The sequence below is a fragment of the Vulpes lagopus genome, chromosome 13 (assembly GCF_018345385.1).
Source record: "Vulpes lagopus strain Blue_001 chromosome 13, ASM1834538v1, whole genome shotgun sequence".
NCBI classification, from domain to species: Eukaryota; Metazoa; Chordata; class Mammalia; order Carnivora; family Canidae; genus Vulpes; species Vulpes lagopus.
Window position 1 is genome coordinate 47,769,584 of NC_054836.1, and position 18,569 is coordinate 47,788,152.

An 18,569-nucleotide genomic window follows, 5' to 3' on the forward strand; every position below is an offset into this window, starting at 1 on the left:
CAATCTATCAGGAAAAAAAAAAACACCAAACATCCTGAATGAACAAATTATAGAGGATGCTAGAAGGTGGTAAGTGCTATGAAAAAAAAAAAGGGAGGGAGGGAGGGAGGGGAAATAGGGTTAGAGTGGTTGGAGCAAGCCTCCCTGAAAAGGCGAATGTGAGCAAAGGCAGTTGCACTATTTATGTCTATAAGGCTTGTAGGGATAAAACGGCAAACCCATACTTCCCTCCCCTCCCCATTTCCTCAGTCTCAGAGGCAACTAATTTCAGCCTTAACTGACTGAGTCTTTGGGCATTTTCTTTCTTATCTCTAAATAACATACTTTCAAGTCCACTTCTTGATTTGTAGTCTTTGGTATTATCTATTCACTTCCCGCCATCAAGAGGAGGATTTAACTATTCACAATTGATCTATGGTTGCTTTTTCTTCCCTTCTAAATTCTTTTATTTCCCTAGAGTTAATAGCAGCCTTTTGTTTCTTTGATTAATTTTCTAAGTATTTATCATCAATTTACCCTCAAATGTTTTACAGTTGTTTGATCCCCTTTCAATATTTCCTTATCAGACAGTTTATTTATTTTGTCTTGTGGAAAACTCTCCTGAAACCTCTTGACCTGCTTACTCTGGACTTGATGCCTTCTCACCCTGGTGCTCAGTAGATATCCTGGGAGCCCCCATCTTCATCATTCTGGGGATGCTCTTCACCTCTTCCTGACTTATTTACTTTCTAGAAGACCACATTTTAATTTTTTCCCATGGAGAATGTTTGTAAGTAACTTTTGAAGGATGTGGGGGAAGTAACTTATTTTTTTTTTTAACATTTGTGTATCTAAAAATGTTTCCAGTTTTTGATTTAGTGAGGTAAAGGTAGGCCCAGGAACAGAGCTTACATCATAAGTATAAACATAAATGCGGTTAATAAGACTTGTTGGGGGAAAACTTCAAGAAGAGAACTAACAGTGTTCACTTGGTCCCTGAACTTTCATTTTCTTAGAGAAAGGTCTTTTAGACAAGACAAAGCTAGACTAGACACATCTAGGATACCCTACATATTTTTAGGGTATTTAGGATACCCTACATATTTTAGAATCCTCTTGTAGGCAAGAGGATTCTGGTGTTTATAAGTCACTATGTAACAATAACAGATTTATGGTATAGGTGATTATTTTGTTAAATAGACGTAGTCCCAAACCTGATGAATCAGCTTCTTGCTAAGCAATCAATAGGAAGAAGTAAATAAGCCTCCAAGAGCAACAGAGTTTCTCATTGACCAGTGTAGTAGATTAGAGATAGCCTCATTATCTTTGACACCCCTTCCCTTAAATCTTGTCTGTTTTGTGACTTTTTTGACCAATAGAGTATGATAAAAGTGATTCTGTGCCAGTTATGGCTTGATTTTTAAGATGTCTGGCAATTTTGGTCTTTTGAAGCCCTGATCTACCATTTAAGAAGCCTGCTGGAGACATCATGTAAAAGGACCCTACAATGGAAGTAACCACAATGTCCCAAAATGTCCTTCAATAGGTAAATAGGTAAACAAACTGTGGTATATCCATACAATCGACTCTTATTCAGCAGTTAAAAGAACAGAGCTATCAAATCATAAAAAGACATGGAGGAACCATAAATACATATTGCTGAGTGAAAGAAGCCAATATGAAAAGGCTGTATCTGTATGATTCCTACATGATTCTCTGGAAATGGCAAAACCAATGGAAACTGTTGAAGATCAGTGGTTTCCGGGGATGTGAGGAGAGAGAGAAGAGATTAATAAGTGGAGCACAAGAGGTTTTTTGTTGGGGGGGAGAGGTAATGAAATTCATCTATATGATACTGTAATGGTGCATACATGCCATTATGCATTTGTCTAAGTGCATGGAAGGTTCAACATAAAGAACAAACCCTTAGATAAACTATGGACTTTAGTCAAGAATAATATGTAAATATTGGTTCTTCATTTAAAACAAATGTACTACACTCATGTAAGATGTTAATAATAGAGGGAATTGAAGAGAGAGAGAGAGAGAGAGAGTGTGTAGGGATGCTGTACTTTCTGCTCAGTTTTTCTATAAACCTAATATTGTTCAAAAATTAAAGTCTATCTTTAAAAAAGGCCCTATCTGGAAAGGAAGAAGGACTGAGCTAAACCCGGTCTTCTAACTGCTCCTTCCCAGGCACCAGTTATGTACGTGAAACCATCTTGGACCCTCTAATCCAGCCAGTAGGTAAATACCATTGAGTAACTATGGTCAATGTCACCTGGAGAGGAGGAATTGGCCAGCCAGACTCTTCCTGAACTCCTGATACCCTAAACTGTGAGAGATAATGAAGATGATTGTTGTTTTAAACCATTATAGTTGGAGTACTTTGTTACTCAACAATCGATAACCAGAATAGATGGTTATAGAATTCTAAGTTAAAATCATTTTCCCTCAGAAGTTTGAAGGAATCAGCTCATTGGCTCCTGGTCTCCTAGTGTTGTTGTCTGAAGCTATTCTGTGTCTTGATCCTTTGAAAGCCCACAGCAGCATCTGTTCAAAGAGTTCCGATGTTGTGATGACAGACTTGGTGTGGCTCTATTTTCATTCACAGTGTTAGTCACTGATGGACCTTTTCAACCTGGAAATTCAGGTCTTTCAGTTCTGAGAGATGTTCTTGAATTATTTCATCGATGATTTCTTCTTTTCTTTCTTTTTTTTAGAACCCCGTATTATTTGTATATTGGGTCAGTTGGGCTCTGGTTTCTAATGTTCCTAGTTTTTGCCCTATTTTCTATATCTTTGTTTTTTGCCCTATTTTCTGGAGAATATCCTCAAATTTATCTTTCAATCCTTTCTCCAGAGAAAAATAAACTTCTAGTCTTATACCACAGTAAGGAGAGGCAGCTGCCCACCTGTGTAAAGTTGGGAGAGTCTGAGGATCTAACTGCTTCTTCAGTAATCTTTCAACTGACACTTATTTTTACTCTCACCTCCATTTCTAGAGCTACCATATGTAGTTGATCCCCAGGTCTTTTGGGGAGTCTGCAGTGTAAACTGGATTGCTTCTTGACATTCCCTTCTGCCAGATTAGGATGCAGCTCGCTGAGTCGACTAGGTCAGTTACCTCTTGTCCTGCTTTCTGGCTTCCAATGCTTTGTGGCTGTTGGATCTCCCTGTTCTTTTGTCCTTGTAGACCAATTCATTTACTGTCATTTTAATGGGGTTTCTCAAGGGAGAGAAGCAATGCTTTGTTCAATCAGCTATCTTACCCAGAAGCCTGAAATGAATGCTCTATACTCTGCATCATTTACGCCCTCTGCTTTGACTATTTTATTATATTTTGAAAAAAGCGAATGGGAAATGGACATTAGATCTGAGTTCAATGCTAAAATAATTTCATGGTCAATAAAGAGGGGTTATTTTCCTCTGGGAAGATGATTTTTACCAATATTTAGCCATAACTATTTTTGATAATTCTAAAAATGGAATTTATGTACCAAAATACTGTTTTGCTCATGGCCTGCTCATGGAGAGTAAATAGTGTGGATATTAATATTATAGATACAGTTAGTTGCATCTTTCTTTACAAGGATACAAGGATACAAAATCTTTGCCAATCAGGAATATTTTCATTAACATTTCTGACGAGAAATAGTATGCACAATTTTGAGATTAATGCTTTGTACTAGACATTAGAAAATATTTCACATAATCAAAGATAATGTTTTCTTTCATCCTACCTCAAATGCATAATCTGTTTTATAAATTCTAGGGGTTGAATTTTCATGGAGTGCTCAAGAATCCAGAGAAGACAGAAAAATCAATACAATATTTTGAGAAGTCTATAGGACAATATTTTTGAGACGCTAACAAACTGAGAAGAATGCTGGATTGAAAGTCATCTGTATAGAAGGTCAGTTGAATTTGAATTAATGGGAGAAACCGAGGATACTGTGCATAGTAAGGTTAACTGTGCTGACTACTCTGGCTTAGAACCCCCAACCCCCCCCTTCTCTTCCTCTATCCCTACTTAGACTCAATTTTCTCAGCGTGACCTTTTGTTTCTCCCTTTTCCCCTCTGTTGTACCAAGTTAAAACCAAGTCCAATGGGCTGGCAGAAGAAGTGATAGTGTAGTTTGAGAGGGGCAAAGGAGGAGTACTTGAAGTACTTGAAGGTTCTCTTCCTTTTACCATCCCCAATGCCTGAGACGCTGGTGTCCTCAACCTTAAGGGCTGGCTTGGAAACGCGCCATGTTAAATTCCCACTTTGACCAGCTCTGTCTACTGCAGGGAAGTACAGGCATTTCACGTGAAGACACACTGTCATCTTTTGATTTCTAACACCAAAATTCAAAATAGGTAAATCTCACACAAAATGTCTACTGATTGCTTTCCCCAGTGCGGGTTCAGGTAACATGCAAAAAACCCTTTCTCTGACAGCCTTCTAATGACTCACAATTTCACTATGAACAAATGGAAGACAAAACAAAACAAAGAATAAAACCAAGAATGAGCCTCAAGCATGATGCAAATTAAAGGAGTAGATTTAAAACTGAAAAAAAAAAATCATCACCTCCTATGTTGACTCAAAGCAGAACCTTTGTGGAGAGAGGCGGTCGCATGTAAGAGGTTTGGGGGATAAAGCAAGTATGGAATGCAAGCAACAGTGGTGTATCAGGTCCTGGTGAAATTCCTGAGGCGATTTCTGACTCTCTGCAGAGCACTGCCAGTTTGGGTATAAATGCTTATAAATCCTAATTAAGTTGCATCATAGGGGATAAGACACACAAAAAAGACTAGGGTGTGGAAGACCAGCAGCAGGGTCAGTGAAAGATAAACGGTAACATCTGATGAGAAGGGTTAGGGCAGGGGAGTGAATTAGGATAAAACTGAATAATTTGGAGACTGGGCAGTCCTTATCCAGGGACCGCTACTGCTAGGAATTTTAAGAAAAGGGTGGATAGTTCTCTTTCTGATGTGGGTTGGAAGTCAGACCAGCATGGGGCCAGGGAGATGGATTAAAGAACTTTTAAAATTCCTTCTAGTCCTTTGATACTAGATCCCTGTGTAACCTCTAATTCACCACATCATGGAACAATCTCTCAGAGAGAGCTAAACAGGCAGAGAATACAGCTTGTTATGTATTCAGGAAGACTGGCAATGGGCTAATTATGCAGGGGTGTGTGCAGGGGTGAGGGTGGCTATAGAGGAGGTCCTAGGAGTTCAGACATGAAAAGATTAGTCAGACAGCATGATAGATTTTGAATTTGGAGCAGCAAATAATGCAGGGAAATAGACTTCATGGGCTTTGTGTTCAATAATTCATGAGCTGCTGTACTCAGACAAGGCTTCTTACCTGTTAGGTTAACCTCCCACTAAGATTCTTCCTTCTGTCCTCAGAGCTTGGAGCAGTGATAACTGTTTCCCTGCTGGCTTTTTTTTTTTTTTTTGGCCTCAGATTTTATTCTAGGCCATTGCATCAGCATAAATATTAACCTATGATAAAACTGAGAGATTTAAGGTGTGGATGCTTAGAAAGGTAAAAAGATCACTTGTGATGCACAAAAGATTGTTTTAATAATCTAAACAGCCTTTTTCAAAGGATGCTGTGAAACACCAGGTTCTTGAGATGTATCTTCCTCATAAAATACACACACACACACACACACACACACACACAGAGAGAGAGAGAGAGAGAGAGAGAGAGAGAGAGAGAGATGGGGGGGAGAGGGAGGTTCTACATAGTTCTGTGGTCAAGTAAGTTTAGGTACTATTCTGTATTAAACCTTGGAGATAGATTTTTTTCCCCTTATTAAAGGCTCTTATTAGCTTCTACTGAATAAACGTGATTGTCCTTATTCAAAGCAGCATTTCCAAAAGCTAGTTGACCCAGGAATGATTTGAAAAATGTGTGTGACAGCTTGTAGAATTAGTCTTTCACAGAACAGTGTTTGCAGAATATCGATGAATTATTTCTGTGATCTGTATGTGAGCATGGAGACAGCCTAAAAATCTCAGGTTCAGTTGGTTATAGGAAACTTGCTAGAGAAATTTGGGTTTTTTTCCATACTTTGATCAGCCTAGATTGCACAATTTTATCATTCTGGGCAAAACTTTACATTGAGGCTTGGCTTATCTATTATTGACCAATTCACTTGTTAGCATATCTCTCCTTTGTTTTATTCCTTCTGCCTGGCTACTGAATTGATATGTTACTTGAAATTCATTATCTCCAACTTGTTGACCATGTGGTCGTTTTAATATTTTAATGATCTGCTAATTTCTTATAGAATATGTATTATAGAACACACTTAGACGTCCAAGGGCTTAAGTTACACTGATTTATTTTTATATGCATCACATCATGCAGCTGGTGATTCAATTCATGCTGTTTACATTCCTCCTCCCTTATCCCTAGCGTTTTTCCTGAAATGTTAATTCCTGCAAATCTGATTTGATTTAGGCAATCTGAGAAAATGCAAGGGATGGAGGTTTGTAGATTGTAAAGCACTCTACAAATGTAAAGTGGTATCATTATGAATGTATTCAGTAATTCTTTTATTGAGTACCTTCTATGGTGCCACATAATGTGTCAGGGTCTAGGGCTACAGAACAAAGGCAAGCCTGATTCCTGTACTCAAGATGCTCAGAGTCTGGTGTGGGAGGGGTGGAGTAGAGAGACAATACATAAACAGTTGTGGCAGGTGAGGTGGCATTGGTATTGGAGAAGCACAGTAACAGCACAGGAGAGAATCATCCAGTTAGATGGGGGTTGGCGTAAAGAGGCTGTCTAAAGGAACTGACTCCTGAGTGGTGAGTGTCAAAGCATGAACACAGGGTAACTAGAAAAGACAAAGGTGGGTGTAAATGCCCATGAAAAGATGCTCAAACTCACTATGAACCAGGAGGCCACATATTAGAATAAGAGCAAAATATTGTTAGATTGGAAAAAATTAAAGAAATTGGGTAATATCCAGTATTGGTGAGGATGTGGAGAAACAAGTATTCACATACACTATTTGTGGGAATATAAATTGGGATAGTCTCTTTGGAGGGATTATGAAAAATTAAGAATGTCTACATTTGGACTTAGCCATTTTTTTCCTAAAGAAATCCTCACATGTATTCATAAAGAGAACTATATAATGTTCAGTATGACATTACTGGATATAATGAATATTTGGAATTGACTGTCCATCAGTAGGAGAAAGAAACCCCATACTATGAAATGCCACGCAGAACTGCACAGGAATAGAAAGTGCTTCAAGAAGTATTGTTAAAGCAAAGCATTAATTTACAATATGTTATACACAATATAATGCCATTTATGGGGAAATCCCAATGAAATATTTATTTCTTTATGCACTAATTTACACATGTAATTGCACAGAAGGGATCTGAACAAAATCACACTAAATTGGTAACAGCGTTCTCCTGGAATAGGGGATGAAATTGGGGGAAAGTTTTGGCTTTTTTTTTTTTAAAGATTTTTTTTTTATTTGAGAAAGAGAGCATGAGAGAGAGCACGTGTGCATGAGCAGGGGGGAGGTCTAGAGGGAGAGGGAGGAGCAGACTTCCTGCTGAGCAGAGAGCCTGACTTGGGACTCTATCGAATCATGATCTGAGCCCAAGGCAGACACTTAACTGACTGAGCCACCCAGGCACCCAACCTTTGTTTTTTTACTTTACGTACGTCAATATTTTTTTGTAAGATGAAAACGTATACATGCTTTGAGTAATTAAATTAAAAAGTGAAAATTTAGAAATGAGTAAAGGGAGAAGTTGTTTCAGGAGGAGAGATTTGTCAGTATATGGCAGAAAGAGTCGTTGGCTAGGAGCCACAGCGTCCAGAGATGGTCCTTCCTGCCTGAGGGGCAGTGCCTCACCCCTACACTGCAACCCTTCTTGCCCTCTCCAGGACCTGGTTCCTTCCCTCATCCACCTTTCTCTCCCTGTTGGATCTTCCTTTAACTAAAAGCATGCTGTAGGAGTTCTCATCTAAAAATTCTCCCTGATTTTTATTCCCCACCAGCCATTACCCTTTCTCTGTTCCCTTTAATAGCGAAAGTTGTTAAATGAGTTATTGATGTTCACTACTTTCATTACCTCCTGGAAACTGCTCTCAGCAATCAGGCTTCCATCTTGCCCCCTGGGACGTTTCTGGCCAGTCTCCCCTGATCACCACCCTGCACACCTAGTGCTCCTTCTCCGTTCCTGTTCTCCTCTGCCTCTGGCAGCATTTGGCTAACGGTCACTTGTCCTTGGAAACACTTTCCTCCCTTGGTTTCCAGGACACTGAACACTTTTAGTTTTCTTTAGTTTTGAGAGCTAGTCCTTCTTTATCTTCTCTTCCCAAACTTCTACATGTTGGCATCCACCAGCCTCTGTCCACGGCTACATTTCTTTTTCATATTCACTCCCTGGTACAGAAGTTCTTAATTTGTTGCTCTCAGAACCATTTTATATTCTTAAAATTACTTAGGAACCCAGAGAGTTTTCTTTATGTGAGTTATAGTTGTCAATATTTATGTGTTAGAAATTAAAGTTAGAAATTTGAAAGACTATTTTTCAAAAGATTTTATTTATTTATTCATGGGACAGAGAGAGAGAGAGAGAGAGAGAGAGAGAGGGAGAGAGAGAGGCAGAGACACAGGCAGAGGGAGAAGCAGGCTTCATGCAGGGAGCCCGATGTGGGACTCGATCCCGGGTCTCCTGGATCATGCCCTGGGCCAAAGGCAGGTGCTAAACCGCGGAGCCACCCAGGGATCCCCTGAAAGACTATTCAATTAATTCATTTAAAATAATAATAGACTCATTACATGTTAACATAAGTAACATATCTTTTTTTTTCTGAAAAATGTATATTTTCCAATTCTTCCTCCAACTAGTGAGAAAAATAGCATCATTTTACAGTTTTGCAACTTTCCTTAGAGTCTAACTTTAATAGAAGACAGCTCAGTTCTCATCTCTGCTTCTGCATTAAATCTGTTGTGATATGTTGTTTTGATGAAATTATATGAAGAAAATCTCATCTTAAACATATATGTAGTTAGAAAAGGGAGTAACATTTTATTTTATTTATATTTTATTTTTTATTTTTTGGGAGTAACATTTTAATATCTTTTTTAGGCAAGTATGGATAACCTTCTTTGATTCTACACCAAACCTTGAGATGTGGTATTTTTTTAAAGACTGATTAGTTGCAATGTGGAATCTGAAATTATATCAATGGACTTTTTTTTGCACCATATTACATTAAAATGCATTGGTCTATCTTGTACTTTGAATGGATCTTTTACCCATTCATGGTTTTACATATCATATACTGGTCATTTAGAAAATATTAGCTCACTGAGTTATCCGGATATTCTAAATGTAGATACATTTTATGAAACAATACTGAAAATCATCCTTGTTGCTAGCACTACATATCTATTAGAAAGGTTTTGAGTATTAGGAAGCTGTCAAGTTCTTAGTAGAAAATGCAAGTTTTTAAAATTTCAAAATTTTCTTTGAAAGCTCAAATCTTATGATTAACAATCAATACTGTCACTTATTTTCCTTGAAGTTCTCTCATTTCAGATACAATATCTGCCATATATCTAATCTGAATAATTTTAATTTATTTTCTAGTTCTTTTCAATAAAACTGGTGTTCCATGAAAAACTGATTGGAGTGGACTATAGTTCTCAGCTCCCTTACCCAAGTGCTTTTCCTTAAGACAATCATATTTGTTATGCAGCAAAAGTGCTTCATGAATATCTCCCATTTCATCAGATGAAATTATTTAAAAATCATGTATTTAATAAAATTAATAATTGTTCTGCTTTATAGGTGAACTTTTCAGGGGCAGATGTCCCCATCTTTTTAAAACCAGGACCACGTAGGGGTGAAGACACCGTGCCTACTAATGTAGTTCGGTGCCACCACTTTGATTCATGCTCAGATGTCAGCGCCTTCATCCACCATTGCTATTGCGCATCAGTACAAATGGCTGCACAGAGCAAGAGACAAATGCTATTTTAGTTCTGTTGTGAAAATAGTTTTTACCCTGTGGATCCTTTGAAAAGGTCTGAGAGACCCACCTCGCGTCAGCCCATGGCTCACACTTGGAGAATCACTGATATAGACTATAACCCACTCCAATCAGCCTTGGCTAACATCAAATGACCAACTCTCTGGCTAATTATTTGTTTTTCAAAGTATAAGTATAAGATGGCTAATCATTGGCACTTTCATCACATGTAATTTTTGAATAATGGATTTAATAAGGTTATTAAGCCCATTACTGTTTAGTACTTACATGCCTTTTTTTAAAACCTGAAATTAGGTTAGCAAATCTTAGCTGCAAATCCCTTCTCTCCAATTTTCTCTTTTTAACACCCCAAGTGACTTGGTTTGGAATTATACACTGCTTTTCAAAATTGTTCTCTCATATAATGTCTATTGGGTTAGAGAGAATAGATAACCTTTGACACTCAGATTCTAGGACACCTCTCATCAAAGATGTGTTTTAAATGTCCTTGAATAGCATTACTGTGCCACTTTTCACAATAGCTTTGTCTGTTTCTTTCTAAGCATGTGCTATGTTTCTGGCCCCAAATAGCAAATCTAAGCCAGAGGCAGAGGGTGCAATATTTACTCTAGAAAATTCCATGTAGTTTACATCCTTTTATGTTGACCTACTGATCTCACTCTTATCCCTCCAACTTGATATGATAACTTCAGTAATTGCTCTTGATTCTTTTGGCTTTCATGGTTTTTTGTGGCTAACTTCACCTTTTTTTTTTTTTTTTAAAACTCTGATTGCTACCCTGTTTTTACCCCTAGTCCTCTGTCTCCCAGCTTTACAGGACTTCTCTACCATTTATCCCTGGCCTGCAGAACTCTACTGACTGGACCATCCCTGGCCTCAATTTCAGAAGGGGATTAGGACAGCCATAAATGCTCAGGTTAGGTGTAGTTGAGTTCAAACAGTTATATTTGTTAAGGGTTTGGAGTTAGGTTTCCCTTTCTGAGGTTTGCTTGGAGGAAATAGTACCCATAAAGAGAATTATGGGGTGCCAATATAACTAATAGCTGGTCCAGCACCCAGTATCACACAGTACGGGGCTTACTATGCAGGGCTCAAACTTTGTGTCACAGAAACCTTGGCCCTAGAGACACATGGTTCCTAGAATGTTTGACCCATAAAATAAGCCAGGTCTCGTCTGAAGGCACAGCTACTTAAAGGGTGGAGAAAAGCATATTTGGTGGGGAGAAGCAGGAGCATATTTCCCCAAAAGTTTCATCCAAGGCTTCTAAATTAAGCAGCATCATGAGGTAGGTTGTAGACTTTAATAACACATTGCCCTATAGCCACTGAGCTTAACACGGGGGAGGACTTTAGAGATGTCTAGGTACAGCTTGACTTCAGTCTAGTCAAGGATGCTATATATTCCACTGAGGGCCATAAAGAACCAGAACCCTTATACCTGTAAACAGAAGGTCTTCCTTCTACTCCACCCCACCGACAGGGCTCTGGAATTTTAGATATTGCTTTTAAACCAAAAGCCCTTCCTTCCTGAATTTTGGTATTGTTTTCCATATTTCCATATGTGTTACTGGGCCTTGGGTTTTTTAACTTACATAGGATTTTTTTCTTACATTAATTGCTTTCAAAGGTGATCTGAACATGAAATACTATTTTTAATCCTTTAAAAAGTATCTTTTTCTTCTCACTCACAGCTATAGTTCTCTTCCCCAATGTTAGTTATTATCGGGTTCCCAGGCTCTAAGCTACCAGCCTCACAAGGTGGGTTTTTTGTTTTCTGTTTTTGGCTTTGAATCATTCAATTACTTTCTGAATCATATTGGGAAAATGAAATAAAACACGTGGTTTTATAGGATATTGCTTTTTGAATTTTCTGGAGTCTGAGAATCAAGAGAACAGATTTTTGTTAATGTTGACTCAACTGAGGGATGTAAAGATTTGTGTTTTTTGTTTTTGTTTGTTTGTTTGTTTGTTTTTTGAAAGAAACAGAGCACACACTAGCAGCCGGGGAGAGGTAGAGGGAGAAGGAGAAAGAAAGAATCTTAAGCAGACTCTATACTCAGTGAAGAGCTCCATCTCATGGGGCTTCATCTCAGGACCCTGAGATCATGATCTGAGCCAAAATCAAGAGTCAGACATTTAACCAACTGAGTCACCCAGGCTCCCCAGAATGTAAAGATTTGTAAAAGTAAGGGGTTGCCTTTGTCTTTTAATGCATGCATGTGATTTCAGTTAGTTACATTTATCTTACAAAAAAGATATTAAATTTTGAGGGGTGAAGGGTATATTGGAAAAAGAAAACGAAAGCAACCATTCTCTCTCCCAAACTGCATTCTTTTGCTTTCCAAGATACATTTTCCAGAGAACATTGTTAATACACAAAGCATGAGGCCGATCACAGATAATAGGAAGCACTTTCTAGAGATCCAGTCGAATGGAGAAATCAATAAATCCTATCCTGTGTTGATAAGCATTTGGACTCAAAAGGACATTTGCTCAAAATGCCTGTGGAAGTGGTCTACATGGCTCACAACTGCTGCCTCCGGGTCAATATTCTTTTTATTCTCCTGATTCCACCAGAAGAGCATCTTCATCATACTCTAATCTTTCTTTAATATTTTTATACACTTTCTAAATCTTCAATCTTTTAAGAAGGAGATTAGCCCAGCATAGATTATCTGCACGTATAATTTGCATGAGATTATAGAGATAGTTTAACAGGACCTACTGCTGGGTGTTGGGGGGGGGGTGCATCCAGAGTGGAGTATCATGCTGTTATATGTCTGTGTAACAGGGGAATCCACGGCAACTCAGATTCCAGACAGAGAATTTCCTTTCCTATCAAAAGGAACTGAATATATTTTTTCCCGTTTCAGCTGGGTGGCAGAGAACACAGGCATAGCACACAGAAACAGGTGGCAAAAGAGCACTTGGTGAGAGACAACTAGATAGCCTGGGGCCCCACAAACACAGAGAAAAGCTCCAGCAGGGCAGGTTACCCTACAGCATACTGGGTGCGGTGCATACCTTCTTAGGAACACAACAGGTAAGGACAGTACTCAGAGTCAACACTGAAGGAGTTGCACAGGCAGGCTGAGTCTTTGTAAATGGCAACACAGAGTCTAATACTAGAAGGTGCTAAGTCAGCACAGACTAGCTCAAGATGGGAGTGATTTTTACCTAAAATGCACCGAGACGGGCACTTCCTTTGTGAGATGGTGTCAGAAGGTCTGTGCATAGCCCTTATAAAGATTATAACCCAGGACTGCCTGAAGGCTGGCAACTTTCCTCTCCCCTTCTCTCCACTGCCTTTCTCCTAAGTAAATCTGTCTGCCTGCTGGGCTCTGATGGGATGACAGTGGACATGGCTATGTGACTGGAGGCCTAGTGGGATTGCTCACTGAGAAGGGAGCAAACCTGTAGTGTGAGGACAGAAGAGACACAGAAGGGAGGAAGGACACTGGCTCCCCCTTCCACTCCCTTCCCTCCCCGCCCCTCCCCCCCCCAAAAAAACCCTAAAAACAACTAACAGTGTGCTTGGGAGCAAGAACCATTTTGGGGTAGAGTTTTTGGGAAAATTCGATGCAGGAGATGCGGCGTACCTATTGGTGAGTGTGAGCTATAAGCGGAAAGAAATGAGGAAATGAGTTTTCATTTCAGCTGGGCCTGGCGAGTCGAGTCTTTCATTCTTTGGATGACTCCAGGGAAGATTTAAACTACTTGGCAATTAATTTTAAACATCAGACTGGTATTTCCTCCACGACAACTTTGTGAGACTTTAGGTCAAAAAGTAGCTGCATTTTACAGGGTTCAACTTAAAGTTAAGCTTCCATTAAAAGGATAATAAACTAGGTCCACTTCTCACTCATAATGAATTCCCCTTGTTATTGTCATAAAAGTCTTTTTTTTTTTTTATAAAAGTCTTAATTTAGAGAAACTTTCAGGTATTTTTATACACAGTTGGATTGTGGAAGCCACTGAAATATTATTTTCTCAGTTCCAATGTCGGCAGTGGGGAGATCAAAAAGAGTTTTTCTTCCAGGAAGCTGCTCCAGCGGGGCCATCTCTAGATGTGTTCCAGGTGACAAAGACAATAGCAGGTGCAGCTGAGGAGAGAGGGGCTGAGGCTGGTGCTCAGGGAGCCCCAGACCACTGAGAGCATGGGCGCTCTACCAAGGGGCCCCGTGATGGACCTCTGAGGTGATGCACACCACATGTCCCCAGGGGAGGGCTCCTCTAGTTCTTAGTCATTTCTCCAGTCCATAGTGGCGCTCTCAGACAAAGTGACAAAGACTCCAGAGAGCCACGTTCCACGTTCCCACAGGTGGAATAAAAACAGCACATACAGGTTGGGAGCTGGCAGCAAGGCGGATCCTGCTCACCAAATCACTCTGGTACAATGTGACACCAGGTTCCATGATGACAGATCATCCCACTTATTAATGTGGGACCCTGGTCAAGTTTCTTAACCTGTCTACTTAACCCTTAGATTCCTCAACTGTGAAATGCAGAAATTAAAGCCACCTCCCTTAGAAAGAGATGAAATGAGAAAAATCTCTACGTAACACTCAGGACAGTGATTGGTATATAGAGAATTCCTCGTGAAGGTTACATCTTACTCTCCCTATCACTGATACTGTTAGTATTGTTATACTAACCCAATTTTTCACATGATTAAACTTGAAAACCTACATCTACACTTGAAAATACATCTCCTCTGCTTTCCCTACATTTACAGATGATTCCTACATAATTATGAGTATCCTCTCCTTTAGGTTGGTTGCCTTCCTAGCCTCTTCTCTACCTTTTTTTTTCTCTACCTTTTTTATTACCCTAATCTCATAAATCCTTTAAGGTTTGGGCCCCTTGCCTAACAAAAGAAGTGGCTGTTGATTAATTCTATGTATTTTTTTTTCATAGTGAATCTGTAGCTCTGTGTTGAGAGTTGTCTTTTGGCACATCTCTCTTCTATCATCATTTGTATTTGGTCTTATCTGCCCTGTTTGGTTGTAATTGGTTGTAGAAACAGGTCAAGTCTTTTTCCCTTTGAAACATCTATAGCATCTGTGCCTGATTAGGTAGTAAGTATTCAATAAGTATTTGTAGATGAATGAGTGAAGTTAATAACAGTCAAATAAATTATTCGTGATACATAATGTCCTCTATTATATTTTAAAAAACGGGGTGCTACCCTATGAATGGCTGTCCTCATGCTCTGAGTCAACACCCATCACACATAGCAAATTGGGTTTGTGCGTCACTCAGATTCGCCATACATTCTCTCTACGTTCAAATCCAGAGCGTTAAAGCCAGGGTGATTCTAGGATCTTGCAACTTGCCTGTTAATTTTAGCCATTACCTTTCTAAATATTAATTTCTGAAAGTAAATAATCAATAAACATCCTTGCCCCTTGAATGAGAAAAATTCGGTGATGTGTTTATGTATTTTCCGTTAGAGGTCAATTCCAGAGCCCCTGCAGCAGGAATACTTCCTCCTTGCTAGCATTGATAAAATACAATTTGCATTACATCCCACTGCATAATGGACTCTATGTCAGTGGTGGGTTTCTTGTATGTTACTCATGTTCTAGAAGCAATTCCTAATAATTCCCATTTCAACATCTTGGGAGCAAGCCCCATCTCTTGTTCTTTTCTCACATAGATACATTGAAATGTTTAAAGGTACTCAAACATACATACCCACTAATGGAGTCCAGAAACCCAGTAGTGCCAGAGAGTTGGGGCCAGTTGAGCTCATTGGTAAGAGCTGTTGGTAAACTGATGAAGGATTTCTAAAGAAAAAATAAAGTGGCAATTATAAAAACAGTCATTTGTTTTTTACAGGTAGTAAGATTATCCATTGCCTAGACATTGTTCTCTGTCTCTCTCATTCTCTTTTTCTCTCTCTCTCTTTAAGGAACTTTGACATATATGAAGGATATGCCTCTTTATCATCAGAAACTTCACAAAGATCAGCATCACTCATGAACTGGCTTCCATTCAGCTTCTGTGAAAGATGCGAAATGCATGGCAGCTTATAACTCATCTAACTCATCTCTCATTTGAAGGGGTTGCTCCAGTAGATGGGTAAACATTCCAGTCTTAAGTTTGCTGAGATTTTCTCTACATTTTAGCTTAGATATTCAGGAAATTAACCATCTAAAGAGTAATAATACTCAAGCCCCCAACACAAATGGCTTCTCCGAGTTCAAAGCTATGCCCTCAAACATAGTGTCTCCTGACCCCCTTGGGAGTCTTGGGCACCTTTGAGAATCTAATTTGGGCTTCCTTACCCCCAAAGATCCACATATACTCAACATGGCCTATGATTTCAGGGAGTTCACAGATCCCCTGCATCTCCTGCACAGATTCCAGTTCAAGAACTTCTAATGAAGAGTGGACAGAACCGGGATTCACTTGAACTACATTTCTATGGTTTGTGCAAAATCACAGAAGGAAAATGATGTCTCCTTATTTTTCCTTTTATAAATGCCTTCTGGGACATACCTCTACTCTGGTCTAATTTCTAGTGAAAGCTTATCTTGACTGATGTGTTCAGAATAGGGTTGCCAAATTTAGCAAATAAAAATAGAGGATGCCCAGTTAAATTTGAGTTTCAGCACACAAACTGCGGTGTCTACATACAATGGAATACTACTCAGCTTTTAAGAAGAAGGAGATTCTGACCCATGCTACAATGTGGGTGAAACTTAAAGGCATTATATTAAGTGAAATAATCCAGTTTTGCAAAAAATATAAATACTGTATCATTCCATTTATATAAAGTATTTAGAGCTGTCAAACTCATAGAAAGTAGAAAGGTGGTTGCCAGGGGCTGGGAGTGGATGTAGAGGGAGGTGGATGAGGGCCCCATCCTTATTCTTAACCCAAGTATGATTTTCAGTGCAGGGTAGGCTAGAAGTGGAAGAGAGGTGAGTGGGAAGGATGGCTTCTTGGGATTAACCATGTTAATCAGCAACAACAATGATGTATTATCATTAATAACCATAATAATTATGTATTAATTATATAATAATATAATGTATGAATTATGCTTTATTTCCATCAAAGAAGCAGAAACAAGGTCATGCAAAGGAGGCTCCTGATGAGTCTTGAAGCACCATACAGTTCCAGTGACTGGCATTTTGTCACGCCCTTAGCAGGAGGCACCCACCACTTTCTGCTCAAAACTCTACCATTATTGTTAGTCAGACACTCTCACTTTGGTTTCTGTTTCTCCTGTCACTATACATCAAACATTTTCTGTTTTTTCTTAATCTTACTTTTTCCCTAGGTCTTTGTGCTTAAAATGTGTGTGTGCTGTAGGATCTGAGAATATTCATTTCTTCCAGAGAAGACAAGAAAAACAAACAGGATGTTTGAAACTCCTAAGATGTGTTAAGCAGAGACAATGAATAAGCAGGTGGCTTGTGAGATGTAGACAGAATTCATGCACCCTATGAAGTAAGCTAGCAGCCTATAGAATATGTTGGAAGTTAAAAGAATGATATGACACTCCCAGATACCACAATCAGTCATCTGCATAATGACAACCTCGGATTTGGGGAACCAACCCAGCATGGAACTAGGCTTCTGATTCTGGACAGGCCGGCTCTCCCTTTAATAGGGAGTTAGACAGGAACCCTGCTAGCACAGGGAGATATGTCTGATGTTCTCTCCAGCCTGGAGCAATAAAGGAGGGGATGGCAATTCTGAAGCGTGTCAGCAAAGTAGGAAAAGGCTTTACTCTAGAAATCCAGGAGCTCTGACTTCTGTGTCCGGCTCTATCAATACAGTAAAACTCCACCATTTGGATATGACACATTGGAAGTGGTTCCCATATTCCATCCAGCTCCGTTATCAGGGGTGGGTGATAAGGTGTTTATCTTCCCAGTGGGGGGAAGAGCAGATGTGGAAGGAGGGGTAATGCCAGGCGAGGAAATGGCGGGCAGCTTCATCTTGGGAAGTGGGGTCTCTCAATTCAGTCTCTCTGGATCCATCTGACGAAATGGATCTCAAATACCTGGGAGAAGCTGGGACTTCTTGCTGCTCTCGAAAAGGTCCCAACCAGTCCTGGAATCGGTCCCACCAGGAGTTAAGCTGGAGCAGATGAAGCTGATGCTGAATCACAGCAGGGACCAGGGTGGGTCTGTATCCCACAACTGGAGCTCTGGAAGGCCCAGGAAGGCCAGGTCACCAGGTTTCAAAGGTTTCTCCTGGTCACTTGATTAACCCTGAAATAATGCACATCTCTGTTTTCCTGGTTAAGTGTTGTAGACTTCACTTACGGTGTTATGGCAAAGATGGAGCTTTACCGTTGTATCAGTTTTGGTATCTCTGATGGCTGTTGAATATTACTTTATCTACTTCAAGAGGAATGTTGGGAGGATTTAAGGGCAGTAAGGAGAGCAGTTTGCCAAGCAGAAGCCGTACACTATGTAAAGGATCATGCTTGGATGGATCACCTGGTGTCCCTTTCCAAGTGGATTGTCCCAGGTTTAAGAGAGGTGAAGTTTATTGCCAGATAATAGAAGGGTTTTGAGCAGACAAATGG

At 39.6% G+C, this 18,569-nt stretch overlaps 1 protein-coding gene across 2 annotated transcripts in view; it reads right to left on the bottom strand.

Annotated features, from left to right (window-relative positions):
• The window catches only part of AOAH (acyloxyacyl hydrolase), a 164,483-nt gene that overhangs the window by 49,829 nt on the left and 96,085 nt on the right, over window positions 1-18,569 (bottom strand). For both annotated transcript variants that reach the window (XM_041727348.1, XM_041727347.1), the window contains one exon: window positions 15,716-15,807. In XM_041727348.1, the coding sequence (XP_041583282.1) occupies window positions 15,716-15,807 (92 nt within the window). The remainder of the gene's footprint in view (window positions 1-15,715; window positions 15,808-18,569) is intronic.